Source organism: Homarus americanus, unplaced genomic scaffold (assembly GCF_018991925.1).
Source record: "Homarus americanus isolate GMGI-L3 unplaced genomic scaffold, GMGI_Hamer_2.0 scaffold34921, whole genome shotgun sequence".
NCBI classification, from domain to species: domain Eukaryota; kingdom Metazoa; phylum Arthropoda; class Malacostraca; order Decapoda; family Nephropidae; genus Homarus; species Homarus americanus.
The window spans coordinates 22,040,334-22,059,294 of NW_024741901.1; the positions used below are offsets into that span (position 1 = coordinate 22,040,334).

The 18,961-nt window shown below is 46.7% G+C and overlaps 2 protein-coding genes across 2 annotated transcripts; one reads left to right on the forward strand and one right to left on the reverse strand.

Moving 5' to 3' along the window:
• Positions 1–14,985: 14,985 nt before the first annotated feature.
• LOC121876147 (basic proline-rich protein-like) lies at positions 14,986–16,724 on the reverse strand. The gene is made up of 3 exons (XM_042381084.1): positions 16,391–16,724; positions 15,557–16,334; positions 14,986–15,253 (listed from the first exon to the last, which is right to left on the reverse strand). The coding sequence occupies exons 1-3, from the start codon at positions 16,722–16,724 to the stop codon at positions 14,986–14,988; spliced, it is 1,380 nt and encodes a 459-aa protein (XP_042237018.1).
• Positions 16,725–16,735: 11 nt separating this feature from the next.
• Positions 16,736–17,963, forward strand: LOC121876148 (tetra-peptide repeat homeobox protein 1-like). Its single transcript, XM_042381085.1, has 2 exons — positions 16,736–16,906; positions 17,553–17,963. The coding sequence occupies exons 1-2, from the start codon at positions 16,736–16,738 to the stop codon at positions 17,961–17,963; spliced, it is 582 nt and encodes a 193-aa protein (XP_042237019.1).
• Positions 17,964–18,961: the final 998 nt, after the last annotated feature.

Sequence of the window (18,961 nt, forward strand, 5' to 3'; positions counted from 1 at the left end):
TTGTTCAAATGGCTTTTAGAAAATGTTCAAATGATTTTTAGAATATTTTAATTACTTTTGCAATGCTAATTATTCGCCACTTATTGGTTTTCGAGGTCATTTCTTCGTGCTTGTGTATTATTCTGGATGTACTTAAATAGTTAGGCACATTAAATTTTAGTTCAGAGAGAAAAAGTATTTTTGGCCACTTATGAATATGTGGTCCTCGATTCGATTGCAGAGTAATTAGTGGCCAAAATAACCCCTGAAAAAATTTACTGACATTTAGCAATGCTAATTACTCATCAACTATGGGTTTCCAAGGTGTGGTTTATGGGTTGGGTGTTATTCTGAAAGTACTTAATTAGTTAAACCCATTAAATTTCAATTCTGCTAAAAAAGTATAATTTGGTCAATAATTATGTAAGGCTTAAAAGACTTACATTTTTGGTGGTTTTGGGCCAAAAATTAGATTTTGCTGAAAATCACAATATGGGTACTCCTGAGCTTTCTGAATATTATTATGTGGTCCACGATTCGATTGCAGGGTAATTAGTGGCCAAAATGACCCTTAAAAGATTTTACTGACATTTTTCAATACTAATTACCCAACAACTATGGATTTCCAAGGTGTGATTTAGGGCTTGTGTGTTATTCAGAAAGTACTAATTACTCTGCAATCGAATGGTGACCACATATTCATAAGCAGAAAGCTCAGGAGTACCCATACTGTGATTTTCAACAAAATCTAATTTTTAGCCCAAAATCCACCAAAAATTTAAGTTTTACAATCGGACTGGGTCCCGCGTGACCTAAAACCATCGTGGGTGACGTGATGAAGGAGAGGCTAGAGAGGATCAGGCTTGTGTACTGTGAGGGTGGTGAGGGTGGAGGGTGAACTGTACTGTAAGGGTGGTGAGGGTGGAGGGTAAACTGTACTGTGAGGGTGGTGAGGTTGGAGGGTAAACTGTACTGTAAGGGTGGTGAGGGTGGAGGGTAAACTGTACTGTGTGGGTGGAGGGTAAACTGTACTGTGGTGTAGGGGTAAACTATGCACTGTGAGGGTGGTGAGGGGTGGAAGTAAACTTTGTACCATGAGGTTTATGAGGTGGAGGGTAAACTGTACTGTGAGGGTGGAGGGAGTAAACGCTAGCACTGTGAGGGGTGGGGTAAACTGTACTGTGAGGTGGAGGTAAACTGTACTGTGAGGGTGGTGAGGGTTGGAGGTGGCTTCAGCCTGTAAGGGTTATGAGGGTGGAGGGTAAACTGTACTGTAAGGGTGGTGAGGTGGAGGGTAAGCTGTACCTGTGAGGGTGGAGGTAAACTGTACTGTGAGGTGCTGAGGGTGGAGGTAAAATACTGTAAGGGAGTGAGGTGGAGGAGTAAACTGTACTGTAAGGGTGGTGAGGTGGTGGTAAACTGTACTGTGAGGTGAGGTGGAGGTGGCTGTACTGTGAGGGTGGTGAGGTGGAGTCGCTGTACTGTGAGGGGTGGTGAGGTGGAAGGTAAACTGTACTGTGGGAGGTGGGGTGGAGAGATGAAACTATACTCATGAGGGGGTGGAGGGGAGTAAGCTGTACTGTGAGGGGTGGTGAGGGGGAGGGTAAACGCTGTACTGTGAGGGTGGTGAGGGTGGAGGGTGGCGCTTCTGCTGTGAGGGTGGTGAGGGGTGGGAGGGTAAACTGTACTGTGAGGGTGGTGAGGGTGGAGAGATGGCTGTACTGTGAGGGTGGTGAGTGGAGGAATGCGGCACTGTACTGTGAGGGTGGTGAGGGTGGAGGGTAAACTGTACTGTGAGGGTGGTGAGGGTGGAGGGTAAACTGCACTGTGAGGGTGGAGGGTAAACTGAACTGTGGCACTTGTGAAAATTTATAAGCAGTAAAGTTGTAAAGGAAAAATGTTAAATTCATGGGAGTAAACTGAAGCGAACAATGGCTGAGCAAAAAGTTTTAGTAATGCGCAAATTTTGTGCTTGGTATTGCGAACTGTTGCGATATTCTTGACGGATTAATCGTGAGAAATTGCCTGCGTTGTGCTTTCAAAATCAACTGTTGAATAATAATAAACCAAAATGAAGAGAGAGAGAGAGAGAGAGAGAGAAAAATAGAAATTACCCAAAATATCCTTTGAAATATTGCTCAAATTCCAAGCTGAGTTCTGGGGGGAGAGAAATGCCAGTGTAGAATTTCAGGTGAGCGCAGGAGGTAAATAACGGAGTGTGGAGATAATTATGTAATTAGATGTCCAAAATCTACTCCATTAGCTCAGAAGATGTGGAAGTTTACGGAGGATTAGGTAACGGCGTAGCTGGACCCAGAAATACCGAGTAACAGAAAAATTCAGCTTCATTGGTCGGGAACGTGAAGAATTTTACTATATAAACAGTGTGGCTAATTTTAGATACGTGTAATTACAGGTGTTGCAGAAAGTTAATATTAAAGTTGGCGACGAGGAGGAGGAGGAGGGGGATATTGCAGGTGTATGATCGCTTTAAACAGGTGTGTGCTGTACCTAGACCACTGAAAACAAGTGCATCCTGGAGTGAGTCGTTATAGGCAGGTATATATCAGAGGAAAAGACAGGTGTATACTTGACTGTGATTGTTTGAGACAGGTAAGCTCCTTGCTCGTTGTAATGGTAATTAGGTCAGTGTTTACATGTCTCTACGCAGTCAGGTCCAGGTTATACTCCACACTCGGGCAGGTCCATCTGATCTTACGAAAATAAACTACAAATGGATGAGTATTTCATTGAGGGATTTATTCACCCCCAGGGAGACGAAACAGAAACAAAAAATCAAACTCCACGAATTCGCATAAGCAATAATTTATTTTTTAATGATAAAGAATATAAAGACAAATGACTTTTTTTAAATTCCAGTGAGGGTTTTTTCGTAGCCTCCAGAGACAAAAAAATACAATAATAATAACTAATGAAGAACAAAAATGCCAGCAAGGAATTAAACAGCAAATGGAGAATTATGTGTTGTCGTTTGTACAGGTGTGAGAATAATTAAGCTGGTATTGGGTAATTATATTGTGTTTTCATGATGTTATCTCTTTAGTGTGGGTGTTAGTCTTTGTCCACATCCCTTTCTCCCTCGCTCCCTTCTCATTCCACATTCCCCACATCCCTTCATCCCTTACTCATTCCTCCCACACTCCCTCCGCTCCATATCCAACTTCCCTTCCCTTCCCTTCCCTTCCCTTCCTCTCTCCATACTTCACCTGCATCCCCTAAGAGACTATCGCCCCAAACCCCTTCACTACTGGGACGCCGCTTTTAATTTTATTTGGTTAACGCCCGACGACTTTATTCAGCACAGAGGGGAGCCTGTACACAATTGGTTAAACAATCATTCTTCCCTCTCCCCATCTCTTCTTCTCTCCTCCTTCTACCTTCTTCACTTCCCATCCCACATCCTTTCACCCATTGCTTCCAATCTTACCTCACTCATACTGTTTTCTCCTTACCCTCCTCCTTCTCATACCATCTCATTTCCTCCCTCCCTTATACCATCTCTTGCTCCAGTCCTTCTTCCCTCCACCTATCTCCGTTTTTCCTATCATCCACTCTTTCCTTCTCTCACACCATTCACTCCTCCTTCCATCACACCCATTCACTCTTCCCTTCCTACCCCTTCCCCCCTCCTTGGTACAACTGGGATAAGGCCACAGCACGAGGCCACACCAGCTCCGGGGGATTTACGGCTCCTCAGTAATTACGGATATTTTGCCACTTAATCATCCGTGCTTGTGTGAGCTGGAGGCCGGGGTGGTGTTTCTTGGCCGAGGTATAGCGATGTTTAGAGAGAGAGGAGTGAACTGTGGGCACCATCAGTTAGGGTACAGTCTTTCACAGTGAGGCCCAGTCAGACCAGTTAATGTTACCAGTCGACACACAAGGGGGGAGGGGGGCAGTGGTAGAGATACTATCACCTCCAGCCTCTCTCTCTCTCTCTCTCTCTCTCTCTCAAGTTTTCAGCCATTTAGACACGGAGTTAAAAATGTTGCAGTGTGTTAGTGTAAGTCCCCGTGGAATGTGTACAGCATGACATCATAAAGTCCAGGCAATTGTTTTATTATGATTATTATTATTATTATTATTATTATTATTATTATTATTATTATTATTATTATTATTATTATTATTATTATTATTTTTGTTTGTTGTAGTTGTTGTATTATTGTTGTTGTTGTTATTTCTCCACATTTATTATTTTTCTCACTTGACTCCAAAATTCTTACTCAGACACGGAGTTGGAAATTGTTGTAGGTGGTTAGCGGTGGATGTTAGTGGAAGTTGTGGTTATTAACTTTTCCTCATCATCTTTTGGTTAATTATTCTTGTACATTCTTCCTCTTCACTTTCTTATCAAACTCACTCTTGAGACTCATCAAAGGGTTGGCATAAGACGTTGATGGATGTTTATGTTTTTTCTTCTTCTTCTTCTTCTTCTTCTTCTTCTTCTTTCTTTCTTTTCTTAGTATTTCTTCAGTTTTATTCAGTTACTCCAGACATTGAAAATTTCACAGGGGTAGTCTGGCTCTTATTATGGTAAGTTTGGTTTTTTTCCTCTATTTTTTTTTTACTTGTATTTTCTTGTTACATCTTTTGCTAAGGTCACCAATAAAAGTTTCCACCATTTGCAAACGAGTTGGAATTTTCACATGGTGTTGTAAGGTGTTAAGGTGCTAAGTGGTATGCTTTTTTTCCCTTTAGTATTTATCTTTTTATTTCAATTCTATTTAACTATTTCTCCTTGTTATCTTGTGAGACTTACCTTTTTATTTCAATTCTATTTAACTATTTCTCCTTGTTATCTTGTGAGACTTACCTTTTAAAATGTTCGGGTAGTTAGACACGGGTTAACGAGGTTGACCTTTGAGTTGGTTCTCGGCAGCGTAGAGGTCGTGCGTGACCCTGACAGAACCATACAAGCGCAGGAGGCTGACAGTATCTAGTGTTCGAGTTGATCCCCAATTGGTGTTCAACTCTCCTCCAGGTACAAGAAAAAAATGTATGATTCATGCCACTAACAAGAGCGCACGATCGAGGGCCATTTGAAGGGAGAAAGTAGTGAGAAAGAAAAAAAACACTCCACGGAAAATATGTTGTTCAGTTATGTCAGTGGGGAGAGACGGGAATAGTAGTGATTAACGTTACCTGAAATTGCACCAGGATATGAGGGAATTGTTGAGGTGTTGTGTGAAGTGTGACGACATAAAAGTATTTATTTTTTTCTAAATGAGAAAGTAACGAGGTAGGGAAATGGTGGTGATGGTGATGGTGATGGTGGTGATGGTGGTGGTGGTGGTGATAAAGGTGATGGTGGTGGTGATAGTGATGAAGTTGATAATGGTGGTTGTGGAGTTCATAATAGTGGTGATAGTGGTGATGGTGGTAATAATGATAGGGGTACAAATGGTGACAATAGTTATGTGTATTTATGAAGATCGATTTTTGGTTTAGTTTTTATAAGTGAGCCAGTTATGTAAGCTAGGCAGATCAGAAAAAGTTTTATAAAGTCAGTTAGTCTATCTCCTCCTTCTTACACACACTCTCCACTTCTTCCTCACCCCTCCTTCCTCGTTTCTCCCTCCCCATCTTCCTTACTCACGCACTCCCTCCCTCCTCCTCACACTTCCTTCTCCCCCCCCACCTCATACTCCCTCCTTCCCTCACAATCCCCTCCTTCCTCCATAGTCCACACACACATACACACACACTCCCCTCCCTCCCTCCCTCCTCCCCTCTTCCTCACCTTTCCCCTCACACTCTTCCTCCCTCCTCACTCCACATCCCCCCCCCCCGGCCGTCTATTCTGACCCGGACTTACGCTTTTTATAAAGAAATGAGTTTATCAAGTCTGACAAGAATGAGCTCACTGCTGCCTGAGGGGGGAGTAGTGGTTGAATGGGCCCCTCCTCTAAAAGATCCAGCCAGGTAGACCCTAGTCTTACCTAGCCTTTCTGGTGTTATTAGGATTAGGGCCCATTATACCTGGGGCCCATCAGGAGTGAAGTGCATTATATTTAGTGCCCATCATATCTATGGTCCACTTCATGTAGGGTCCATTATATGTACGTCCCATTATATTTAGTGCCCATCATATCTATGGTCCACTTCATGTAGGGTCCATTATATATAGGGTCCATTACAAGTGAGCACCATTATATCTGGGGCTCACTAGGAGAGGAGCCTATTGGAACCGAATCTCATGAATATTGAGGCCCAGAGAGAAGGAAACAAACAAGGAAGATAGAAACACACACACACACACACACACACACACACACACACACACACACACACACACGAGTAACATAACACCTTCATATAACTGTACTCCAACACGGTACTGCCTTGTTGAAGCATCCTACTCGCCTCCTTTTCCAGGGGTCAGTAGTTCGATTCCTGGGTGCTTCCAGTTTACCCAGCTGTAACATGGGGAAGTGAATCCTGTCGAGTTCAGTACCGGCCATGCTGCTTTCTTGTGTACCGAAGACTCACTTTTTTTCAACAACAAGAAGAAAAAGACGGAAAAGTTTTCTCCCATAAACTGCAGATAAATCGACAACAGTAGCTTTTATCTTACAAAGGATAATTTTTGTATTCACCTGTCGACCTCTAAATGCGACTTTTCTTAATGTTCCTTCTATAATACCTTAATTATATACCTACGTACCAGTAATAATTCTACATAATATTAAAGTAGATTTTTGCACCTAAAGAATGCAGTCTTTTTTTTTACATCTTTGAATTTCATTTATATAAAGCCAGAAACAAGTGAATTACATCTTCATTGCATTAAAGTGATGGAATTATCATGTTACGTCGTTGTATCAAGACTTATAAGGTAGTAACAGGCCGATGAATAATTAGAAGTTAATTAATATGCCCAGCACGACCACTTGCCTAGATGCTGTATGGAAGGCAACATGATATATCCATTATTCAAGGCAGTTCAACAACCAGCGGGGAGAAAAAATAAGACCAGTTTTAGCCATAGATATTAAAAGTGAGGAGATGCAGTCTTATAATGGGGAGGACGTTTGATCTACATCCGCGATTTAATTCTTCCCTTTTTTTTTATTAATGTACTTCATTTTACCATTGAGATAATTAGGAGTTAAAGGAAAAAATACGCCTCGGGATTTCTTTTGATGAAGAACAGTTGTCGAATATTCATTGTTTTTTAAGTTTTATTACGACCACGAGGAACCATAACTGAAATTTTTGAGCTAAATACGCCTTAAGATATCGTAATACTAAACATGCCAACAGGTTACCATAGAAACTTTTTGACGTGAGAAAATTTTTATTAATTGTATTGTGAGATGTTTTAGTTTAGGGAAATATTGTCATAGCACTTAATTAATGTATCAAGTGATTCTTAAGTTTGCGCTTGTTGAAACTGCTTTTGAAGGAGTTACAGTAACGTTAAAAGCAGGTAACGATTATGGAAATTACTCTCTCTCTCTCTCTCTCTCTCTCTCTCACTGAGGATAGGAGGAAGTATGATATCAAATTAAATTTTTTTCCGTAACCTGTGTTTTTATAGATGGCCTCCTGGGTGGTAAGCTGTTGATTAAGTTTACCTGTACACTCACTCACCTGGCCAACACAGTGTAATAGAGAGGTAAGCTGTTTTCATTTGTGTATGTGGTTTGTGTATTTTTGACTTAGTGACTGCCTGCCTGACTGACTGACTGACTGACTGACTCCCATAGCAATTGTTTTCGTTTTTATGTACCTAAAAGAAGCTCCAAAAGAGCTAAAGAATTATGAGATTGAGAAAATATAGCTAGTAAGTGGTTAAGGCCAGAAAGGGTTATGATTGCCTGGTCAGGTCATCTGGGTGAATCAGCTGCGAGCGGAGACTTGTACTGACCTAAAGTTTAGTACGATATTTCAAGAGCTAAATTCAGCCTCGATGCTTAAACCACCGACAAAGGTTCTTAGAGACCGAGTTATAAAATTATACTACCAACAAAGTGGTTTAGAGACTGATTAATAAGCTTACATTACTGACAAGGTGGTATTTAAACCACCGAGAAGGTTGTTTAGGGACAAATTATTAAGCTTAAACCCCCGTCAAAGTGGTTTAAAAGCCAATAAATGAGATTAAACCATCAACAACCTGTTTCGAGTACGATTAATCAGCTTAAACAACAACAAAAATACCTTATTGGAAGTCTAAATACCACTTTGGTAATAGTTTAAGCTCATTAATCGGTGTCTAAACCACGTTTCACATATTTTATGCTTATTAATCCGCATCTGAACAACTGTTTCAATAGATTAAGATAATCGGTTTTAAAACACTTTCTCGGTTTTATTAATCGGTCTCTAAGCCACTTGGTCGTTGGTAAGTACTTAGAGAACAACACAGAAGCACCAAAATCACTCCTTGGAAACCCATTGTTGATAATCTCAGTATATGGACTCCTGAGTATGGTGAATCCAAATCTATGGTTCACGATTTAATTGCAGGGTAATTAGAAGTCGTAATAACGTGTAGAACATTTGAATTACATTTTTTCAATGCTAATAACAGTTCTCGCCAACAAAGGGGTTCTAGGGATCGACTTTGGTGTTACCGTGTTATTATGGAAGTACTTCATGTGTATTGATATTTGGTGTTACTTTCCTCACTTGTCTCACACCTTTTATCTTATTTTTCCTCTCTTTATTTGGGCTTCTGTGCCACCTGATCCACCTTATACAACACAGGGAGATAAATAAAGGTAATGGATCATAGTATAGAGATAGATAATGACATATAGTTACTTACAGTTATAGATAATCTTCCTTAGGTTAAACACGTGATACTTTATCATTTCAACCATTCATATATGTAATAAGTATATGCCTTCTTACTGTCGTATACAAACCCAGTATACAGTTTCTAAGGTAGAGGGAATGGGAATTTAAAGGAATGTAGGGCGTCTGTTTTTGGCCAGGGTGGTTAGGACCTAATCTAACCTAACCATGGTCTAAAGTTAGTCATAATAAATCTTCAGTTCGTAATTAATATCTGATTGACTTTGTATTCTTTAGTTTCCGGTCCAGAGTTCTGTAAAGTTACGTATATCATTGATTCTTACAGGTTCTGGTTGTTCTTCATCATCCCAGGCATCATCTATACCCTGGACAAGATCATCAGACTCCGCACCAAATACATGGAGACAGAGCTGCTGCCTTCTGATGTAGTGAAGGTCAAGTTCTACAGGTGTGTTGAGGAAACTTAATATTTTGTAATTAACTGGAACGATGTTATTTTAGTAAATCCTTCCAATAACGGACAAATTCTTGCAAGCCCTGTCCATTATTGGGAGGTTTCTGTTAATGAGAATATCGCAGTAATAAGAAGTCTGTTATTGAGAGGGTTTATTATAGGTGGTTGATGGTTTAGGTTCCTTGTGTAGATGGTTTAGCTGGTGTGATGTTTGGGTGGAAGAAAATAAATCACTAATAATTACCCCCTCTTGCGGGGTCCATAAATATGTTTTGTCTCTTTAATTTGTTTTCAAATTACATGTTTTTTAGGACCCTTCTGTATAGCCAACAACTTGCAGGCCAAAACCAACCCACCAGCTGTGACCCCTAGAAGGTGCTCGCCCTGAGAATCATACCGGGTGACATCGAGTCCTCATTTTGACATTGATACATTTAAAAACTCCTCAGAATGGAATAAGTTGTGAGACGTTTTGACAATCTTGTAAATTTTCACACATTTCAAGATCGTCTATTAACGTCATACACTACCTGCCTGGAGGATGAACTGCACTAAAGACATAACCAGTGGAAAGAATTGGCCAGAGAAGGAAAGTTGCAAATGTAACTCATCACAATAGTAAATGGTTATCGAAAAGTGTAACTGATACCCACTGTGATATTGTCCTTTGTGAGACACTTTTATTACTTCGCAGGGCGCCAAACTTCAAGTACCTCAGTGCACAATGGGTGAGACTGTAAACCATAGTCTCACTATGATGTACAGCCTGAATTGAATTGAATTGAATTGAAACAGTTAATTTAGACAAATGAGAACCTGAGCTCTCTTTTAGGCACCTGATATATACTATACATTTATCTCAGAGTACCACTCATTCACTCTTAACGTCTGCACCCCATGAAAACTTCTTCTCATGCCACATTAGCACTGTACGCTGCTCTTACTGTCAAGATTATCTTTTCTTCATTTATCTACTGCTATAAACGCATATCATTTGAATAGCATATATGAAATAAATGAATAATTTTTGTGGTGTAATATATGTTTTACCGAATCTAATAATCCTGTATCAATATGCAGTGGTTTTAAATTTTTAACAATACAGTTTCTTAGCCATATTAATATTCCAATAACTTCCACAGGTATCTAAAATTGGTGTGTTCAGTTGCCCAACCCACTCACAAAAACTGTCAGCACGTCCTATGGGCAAGTCAACCAGGGTCGTCGTCTCCCATACTTCATCCGTTACTACGAGAACTTCGGCTAAATATGTATCCAGTCTCACCTTGGGAGTTTACAATAATCTGCAGACGCGTCCTCTCCTCACTAGCTTAAATAACCTACTTTACCACCTTATATACTGCTACTTTATCTTGCTACTCCGTATGTAATTTCTTTATAAATATCTCTTGATCTGATAATATATTTGCTCTCTGCATCTCTTACGTTACTTCTCAGTGTCCTTGCACCAGACTCTCGCATACCCTTAGTGAGCATTTCCTCACATTATGATTATTGGTGGTTAGAACAAAATCTTAGAGCATGGAATTTTTATTAGTATCCATAGTGTACAGTATATCTTCAACTGAAGTCTATTTAAAGCAGTACAGTAATTAAAATTACCTGTATTTAATGTGTTATATACGTTTTTAAAGAAATGCAGCTTAGAATGAGGTGGACAAACTGACCGTCTAAAAGTAGGATGATAATTGTACATAATCTTCCTTATAAGATAATGATAGGAACTATATAATAGTAACCAGTATTCTTCATGTATTCTTACAAACTATTATATAAGATGGGTAACTGAAAGTGAGACTATGCCTTCGAGTCTTCCCTCTTGACCATATTAATATGCCTTTACTGAGCACTGGGCAGTTATTATGTCTTACTTGACTTGATAGTTTTTTAGGTATTCTTAGATATACATCTAGTCTGTCGAGACTGGTTCTCTTAAGGTGACTGCAGGCGCTCACACTCAACAACTGGTGTGATAAATGCCATAACTGGCACATACTTGTCTTAACTCTTCCACGGTCTCCGAGAAGTTATATAAATGTCAATTTATAAAAAGTTTATAGATATTTAGACATACTCTGCTTATGGTTGTGCAATATTACTCTATTTGTAGATATATTTTATACTAAACTCTCAATCTCATATACAGTACTCGACTAACATAGGGAGTTTTTTACAGTGAATATTGATTTTGAAAATTTATAAATACAGGGGCACTGTACTTGATAATATGTATACAGCATTATGTCGTGTTTTGTATTTACTGTGCACATTTTAATGAGGCTCTCTTGTGTTCCTTTGTATTTGTGCCTTAATATACTGATAAAGTTCTGATTATATTGTAACTACAAATGGTACAGTATGTAAAGTGACGACATCATTCTGAGGTAGATGCTCGGAGTATCTACCTCAGAATGCTCCTATATATTAGGTACTATGTTGTTGACCTGTCTGCTGTGTTGCATCTTTACATTAGTAGAATTGTTCATAAAATTTTCCTAAACATCTATGGCCAGTGAGGTAAAATACTGTGTAACAAATAATAAAAAGATCAGATTTCTAGTGTTTTTCACTTAGTCCAGATTTGTAGTTATGGAAAATTTGTACTATAACACTGTGTGATGCAAACACTCCTACCCAAGAATATTTATGGCAAATACATGTAGGGACCGGTTAAATACAATTACAAGAAAGAATACAAAAATGAATTAACACTGAGTAACGCATGCACTCCTACCTGAGAACATTTAGGGCAAAATCCTTTATGAACCTGGCAAATATCAGTCTTACCGTATACACAAAAACAACCAGAACTTCTGCATACATAGGAACTTCTGAAAACCTCCCGGTGCAAGAAGGCAGTGGAAGGAAAAAAACGTAGCGTCTGCTTCAAGTGAGAGCTGAGAGGAGAGTGAGCCTGTCCAGCCATTCCACGTCCCCCGGCGTCAACATCAAAGCAAAAGAACATTGATATCCCAGCAATCCCAACACGCACCCTTACAATCATTAGTATCATCCTAAATATAACATCACACCTTATCACCCATTAGAAGAGTGCATAAAACAATAAAATAATACACAGCAGGCTAGGGGGAAGGGATAAGGGGGGGGGCCAAGGTAGATAAACATTCATTAGTGTAATGTGTGATAATTTATGTTTGTTAAATGGTGGTTTTATTAGTTCACATATACAATATGCATAAAGTGGGTCTAGTTCTTTTATGTTAGCATGGAGGCTCTTGGGCCACCAGCTGTGTGCTCCTGTGGTTTATCCCTTCTTTTAACTGGGAGAATATTGGGTCCTCCAACTCTTCAAGTTTGCTCCAAACTCTCTGGGCTTGATGTGTGTACGTGTGTTCAGTGGTTCGATACTGTATAATTCGTGAAGTTCTTATATTTTGGTGGTGTATGGGGGAAGTTGCTTTGGATAACTTTGTAACGGAGAATAATATCCAACAGGAAAACATAAGTTGTGGTGCTGTGTTGATTGACAGCTCTCTTTTCCCATTGGCTGTAATTTGTGGGTTAAAAGAATAGTCCACCAATCATAGCTCAGTAAGGGACTGCTGGAAGTACGTAATATATATAACACAACGAACAAGCATGCCACAGGTCCCTGGGGACCTTTGGTAGGGTCCTCGGGGGGGGGCACCTCGGAGAGTCCTTGGAGGGTCAATATCCCTAGGAGGGTTCCTGAATGCACTGTCCCTGGGAGTGTTCCTGGGGGCGCCACCACCTCCCGGAAGGGTCCCTGGGGCACCACCGCCCCTAAGTTGGACCCTGGGATCGCTACCACTCTTGGGGTGGTTCCTGGGGGCGGGGCTGCAACTAAGAGGGCCCTTGGGGACTCCACCGGTCTTGGGAGGGTGCCTGGAAGCGCCACCATCCTTTGGAGGTTCCTGGGGGCGCAGCCGCCCCTAGACGAGCCCCTGGGAGTGCTAGACCTGTAGGGCCCCTGGATGCAGTAGTTTTTTGCGTTATTTATACTCAGAGAGATGCAACGTTTAGCAAATCCACCCGCCCATTTCATTACATTTTCAGTATCATCGCATTCTGAAGAAGGTAGCAGAGAATAATATCCAACAGGAAAACATAAGTTGTGGTGTTGAGTTGACTGACTGCTCTCTTCTCCTATTGGCTGTAATTTCGTGGGTTATAAGAATAGACCACCAATCACAGTTTAGTAAGGGACTACTGGAAGTATGTAATATATATGACACAAAGATCAGGCATGTCATAGGGCCCCTGGGGGATGCTGCCCCTAAGAGGGTCCCTGGGGGGCGCCGCCGTCCACGGAATGGAAGGCCCCTGGGGTCACTGCCGCCCCTGAGTGGGACCGTGGGAATGCCACAACCCCTGGGAGGGCCCCTGAAGATAGCATCACCCCTAGGAGTGCCTCTGAGAGCATCGCCGCCCCCGAGACGGACCCTAGGGGAGCCGCCACTCCTGGAAAAGTGTCTGGAGGCGCCGCCGTCCCCGGGAGGGTCCCTGGGGGCGCCGCTGACCCTAGGATGGGTTTCTGGGAAGGTCTCCGGGGGTGCCGCCGTCTCTGGGAAGGTTCCTGAGGGCGCCACCGCTCATGGGAGGGTCCTTGCAGGCCCCAACTACCCTGAGAGGGTCCTTGGAGCGGCACCACCCCTATGAGTGTCCCTGGGCGGCCACCGTCCCTGGGACGGCCCGTGGGGGAGCCGGTGTCCCTGGGAGTGTCCCTGGGGGTGCGACCGCGTTGGGGAGGATCCTTAGAGGTGCTGCTGCCTCTCAGTTGGTCCATGGTGGCGCCATCCTTCCTGGCAGGGTCCTTGGGGGCACTGCAGATCCTGAGTGGATCTTTTGGAACACCATCACCCCTGGGAGGGCTCCTCGGGCGCTGCTGCCCCCGAGAGAGTCCCTAGGGGCGTTGCCACCCCTGAGAAGGCCCCTGTGGACGCCCATAGGAGGGTAATGTGGGCGCTATCGCCCCTGGGAAGGTCCCTGTGGGCTCAGCCGCCCTGGAAGGCTCCCGGGGGCACCACAGTCCCTAAGAGACCCTATGGGAATGCCAGACCTGTAGGACCTCTGGGTGCAGTAGTTTTTGCGCAACGTTTATTTAGTAAATACACCGCCCATTTCATTACATTTTCAGTACCATCACATTCTGAAGAAGGTAGCGGAGAATAATATCCAACAGGAAAACATAAGTTGTGGTGTTGTGTTGATTGACAGCTCTCTTCTCCTATTGGCTGCAATTTGGTGGGTTAAAAGAATAAACCACCAATCACAGTTCAGTAAGGGACTGCTGGAAGTATGTAATATATAAGACACAATGAACAAGCATGACAGAGGGCTCCTAGGGACCCTTAGTAGGGTTCATAGGAGCGCAGTCCCGGGAAGGGTCCCCTGGGGGCGCCGGCGTCCCTGGAAAGGTCCCTGGGTGCGACGCCGCCCCTAGAACTGTCCCTGGGGACGCCGTTGTCCTTGGGAGGGTCCCAGGAAAATCATGTGGGGCGCCGATGTCCCTGGGAATGTCCCTGTTGGTGCCATCGCATTTGGGAGGATCCATGGGGGCTCCGTCTCTTTTAGGTAGGACCATGGTGGAACCACCACCCCCCTGGGAGGGCCCTTGGGGGCGCTGCAGCCCCTGAGTGGGACCTTGGGAACGCCACTACCCCTGGGAGAGCCATGGTGGTGCTACCTTTCCTGGGAGGGCTCCTGGGGGCGTTGTTGTCCCTGAGAGAGCCCTGGGGGTGACACCATTCCTGGGAGGGTCCCTAGGGACACCACTGTCCTGGGAAGGTTCCTGGGGGCGATGCTATCACTGGTAGTATCCCTGGGGGCACCACCGTCTCTGAGAGAGTCCTTGGGGGCGCTGCCGTCCCTGGGAGAGATCCTTGAGGCGGCACCGCCCCTAAGAGGGCCCCTGGGGGCGCCGGTTCCTCTAGGAGGTTTCCTTGTGGGGCCGCCGTCCTTGAGAAGGTCCCTGGGGGCGCCGCCGCCCTGGGAGGCTCCCAGGAAGCGCCACCGTCCCTAGGAGAGCCCCTGGGAGTGCCAGACCTGTTGGACTCCTCTGTGCACTAGCTTTTGCGCTATTTAGAACTCGGGGAGATTGAACGTTAATAAAATAAACCGCCCTTCACATTTCCAGTATCATCGCATTCTAAAAAAGATAGCGGAGAATAATAATATGCAACAGGATAACATAAGTTGTGGTGTTGTGTTGACTGACTGCTCTCTTCTCCTATTGGCTGTAATTTGCTGGGTTAAAAGAATAGACCACCAATCAGAGTTCAGTAAGGGACTCCTGGAAGTATGTAATATATAAGACACAACGAAGAAGCATGCCATAGGGCACCCTGGGACCCTTCGTAAGGTCCACAGGGGGCCGCCGCTCCTTGGAGGGTCTTTCGGGGCGCCACTGCCCTTAGGAGGGTCCATAGTGGCGCCGTCGCGCCAGGGAAGATCACTGGGGGTATCGCTGTCCCTAGGAGTGTCCCTGGGAACGCCACTGCCTCTGGGAGGGTCCCTGGGGATGTCGTCGCCTCTGAATTGGCCCTGGTGGCGCCATCACTCCAGGGAGGGTACCTGGGGGCGCTGCGGCCCCTCAATGGGACCTTGGGAATGCCACCACCCCTGGGAGAGCCACTACTCCTAGGAGTGCCCTTGGGAGCATTGCCACCCCTGAGACGGTCCCTATGGGCGCCGCCGCTCCTGGGAGGGTCCCTGAATGCACCGCCATCCCTGGAAAGGTCCCTGGGAATATGGCTGCTCCTGGGAGGCACCACCGCCGCTAAACTTGGGAGGGTTTCTGGGATGGTCCCTGAGGGTGCTGCTGTCCCTGGGAGTGTCCCTGGAGCGTCTCCGCCCTTGAAACGGTCTCTGGAACTGCCACCGCCACCGCTTCTGGGACGGTCCCTGAGGGCGCCGCCTCTCCTGGAATGGTCCCTGGAGGTGCCCCGTTCCTGGAAAGATCCCTGGGGGTGCCGCAAACCCTGGGAGGGTTTCTGGGAAGGTCCTTGAGGGTGCCGCTGTCCCTGGGGCGTCTCAGCCCTTGAAGGGGTCTCTGGAACTGCCACCTCCCCTGGGACGGTCCCTAGGGAAGCCTCAGCCCTTGGGAGGATCCCTGGAAAGGTATATATGGAGCCCTGCTGTCCCTAGGAGGGTCCCTAGGGGTGTCACCGCCTTTGGAGGGAACCCTGGGAGCGCTATAGCCCCTGAGTGGACCCTGTAATGATACCACCTCTGGGAGGGCCCCTTGAAGGGCCACCACTCCTGAGAGGGTCCCTGGGGGCGTCGCCTTCTCTGGGAATGTCCCTGGGGGCGTTGCCTTCTCTGGGAATGTCCCTGGTGGCGCCACGGCCCCTGAGAGGGTCCTTGAGGGCACCGCCGTCACTGGGAAGGTCCCTGGAGCTACTGCCGCCCCTAGGAGGATCCCTGGAGCCTCAGAAGCCCTTGGAAGGGTTCTTGGGGCCGCAATTGCCTCTCGGATGGTCCCTGGGGGCGACGCCGCCATTGAGTGGGACCATGGTGGCGCCAACACCACTGGGAGGACCCCTGGGGGGTGCTGCCCCTTCTGAGTGGGATCTTGGGAAAGCCACCAGCCGTGGGAGGTCTCCTGGCGGCGCCGCTTCTGGGAGGATCCCTAGTGACGCCGCCGTCTCTGGTAAGGTCCCTGGGGACGCCGCTATAAATTTTGTGGGTCCCTGCGAGAATCCCTGGGAACACCGCTGCCCTTGGTAGTGTCCATGAGGGCGCCACCGCCTCTGAGAGGGTCCTTGGGGATGTCGCCACCCCTGGAAGAGTCCCTGTGGGAGGCAACGTCCCTGAGAGGGCCCCTGGGGGCGCCGCCGCCCTTCGGAGGGTCCCTGTGTGCACCGCTGTCCCTGGAAAGGTGCCTGGGGGCGCCACCACCCCTGGGAGGGTAGTGGGGGCACCGTCTCCCCTGGGAAGGTCCCTGTGAGCGCTCCCAGGGTCCCCGGGGACGCTGCAGTATCTAGGAGGGCCCCTGGAAGCGCCAGACCTGTAGGACCCCTGAGTGGAGAAGTTTTAGCGTTATTTAGAACTCTAGGAGATGCAACGTTAAATAAATACACCGCCCTTCACATTTCCAGTATCATTGCAGTCTGAAGAAGGTAACGGAGAGTAATATCCAACAGGAAAACATAAGTTGTGGTGTTGTGTGGACTGACAGCTCTCTTCTCCTATTGGCTGAAATTTAGTGGGTTTAAAGAATAGACCACCAATCACAGATCAGTAAGGGACTGCTGAAATTATGTAATATATAAGACACAACGAACAAGTATGCCATAGGGCTAGTGGAGACCCTTGGTAGGGTCCCTAGGGGAGAGTCACTGTCCCTGCGAAGGTCCGTCTGGGCGCCGCCGCCCCTGGTAAGGCTCCTGGAGGTGCTACACTCCCTGGGAGTGTCCCTGAGGATGCCACTGCCTCTGGGAAGGTCCCTGGGGGCACCACCGCCCCTGAGTGGGCCCTGGTAAAGCCACCACCCTTGGGAGGGAACCTGGGGGTGCTGCCGCCTTTGAGTGGGACCCTAAGAATGCCACCACCCCTAGGAGGGCCCCTGGGTGATCTACCACCCATGAGAGGGCTCCTGGGTGAGCCACTACCCTTAGGAGTGCCCCTGGGGGCAGTGCAGTCACTGAAACGGCCTCTGGGCGCACCGCCGTCCCTGGGAAGGTCCCTGAGGGTGCCGCTGCCCCTGGGAGGGTCCCTGGGCGCCACGCCACCCCTGTAAGGGTCCCTGGGGCGTCACCATCTTTGGAAGGACCCCTGGGGGCTCCGTCGCCCCTGTGAAAGCCCCTCGGGCGTCGACGCCCCTGTGAGGGACCCAAGGGGAGCAGCCGTACCAAGGAAGATCCCTAGGGGCGCCGCCGCCCCTGGAAGGATCCCTGGGGGTGCCGCTGTCCATGGGATTGTCCCTGGAGGCACCACCGCCTCTGGAAGGGTCCCTGGGGGCGCCACTGCCTGTGAGTGGGTCCTGGTGGCACCACCACCCCAGTCAGGGCCCCTGGGGGCACTGCTGCTCCTGAGTGGGATCTTGGGAACGCCACCACCTCTGGAAGGGCGCCTGGCGGAACCACCACCCCTGAGAGGGTCCTTGGATGGTGCCGGGAGCGTTGCCGCCCTTCGGAGAACCCCTGGCGTTGCCGCCGCTCCTGAGAGGACCCCTGAGGTCGCCGCCACCTCTGGGAGGGTTCCTAGTGGCATTACCGCCCCTAGGAGGGATCCTGGAGGCGTCGCTGCCTCTTTGATGACCCCTGTGGCTCCACCATCATTGTTTGTGCCCCTGGGGGCGCCGCCACCCCAGACATGGCCCCTATGGGTGCCGCCGCTGCTGGGAGGGCCTCTGCCAGGCCCCCTGGGGGTGTCGCCATCTCTGGGAGGGTTTGGGGGGCATCGCCACCCCTGGGAGAGTTCCTGGGGTTACCAATGTCCCTAGAAAAGTCCTTGGGGGCGCCAATGTCCCTAGGAGAGTCTCCAGAGGCGCCACTGCCTCTGGGAGGTCCCCTGGGGACTCCACAAGCCCTGTGAGGGCATCTGGAGGCCAAGCAACCCCTGACAAGCCCCTGGGGGAGCCACCACCACTGGGAGGGCCCTTTCGGGAGCAGTCGCCCTAGGGAGACCGTCTCTGGGAGGGCTTTGGGGGTAGCAAACCCCATTTCAAATCCACAAAATATACTTGCTTTTTCCTCCTCGGGACTTACAAAAATACATATCCATATTAAAAAATAC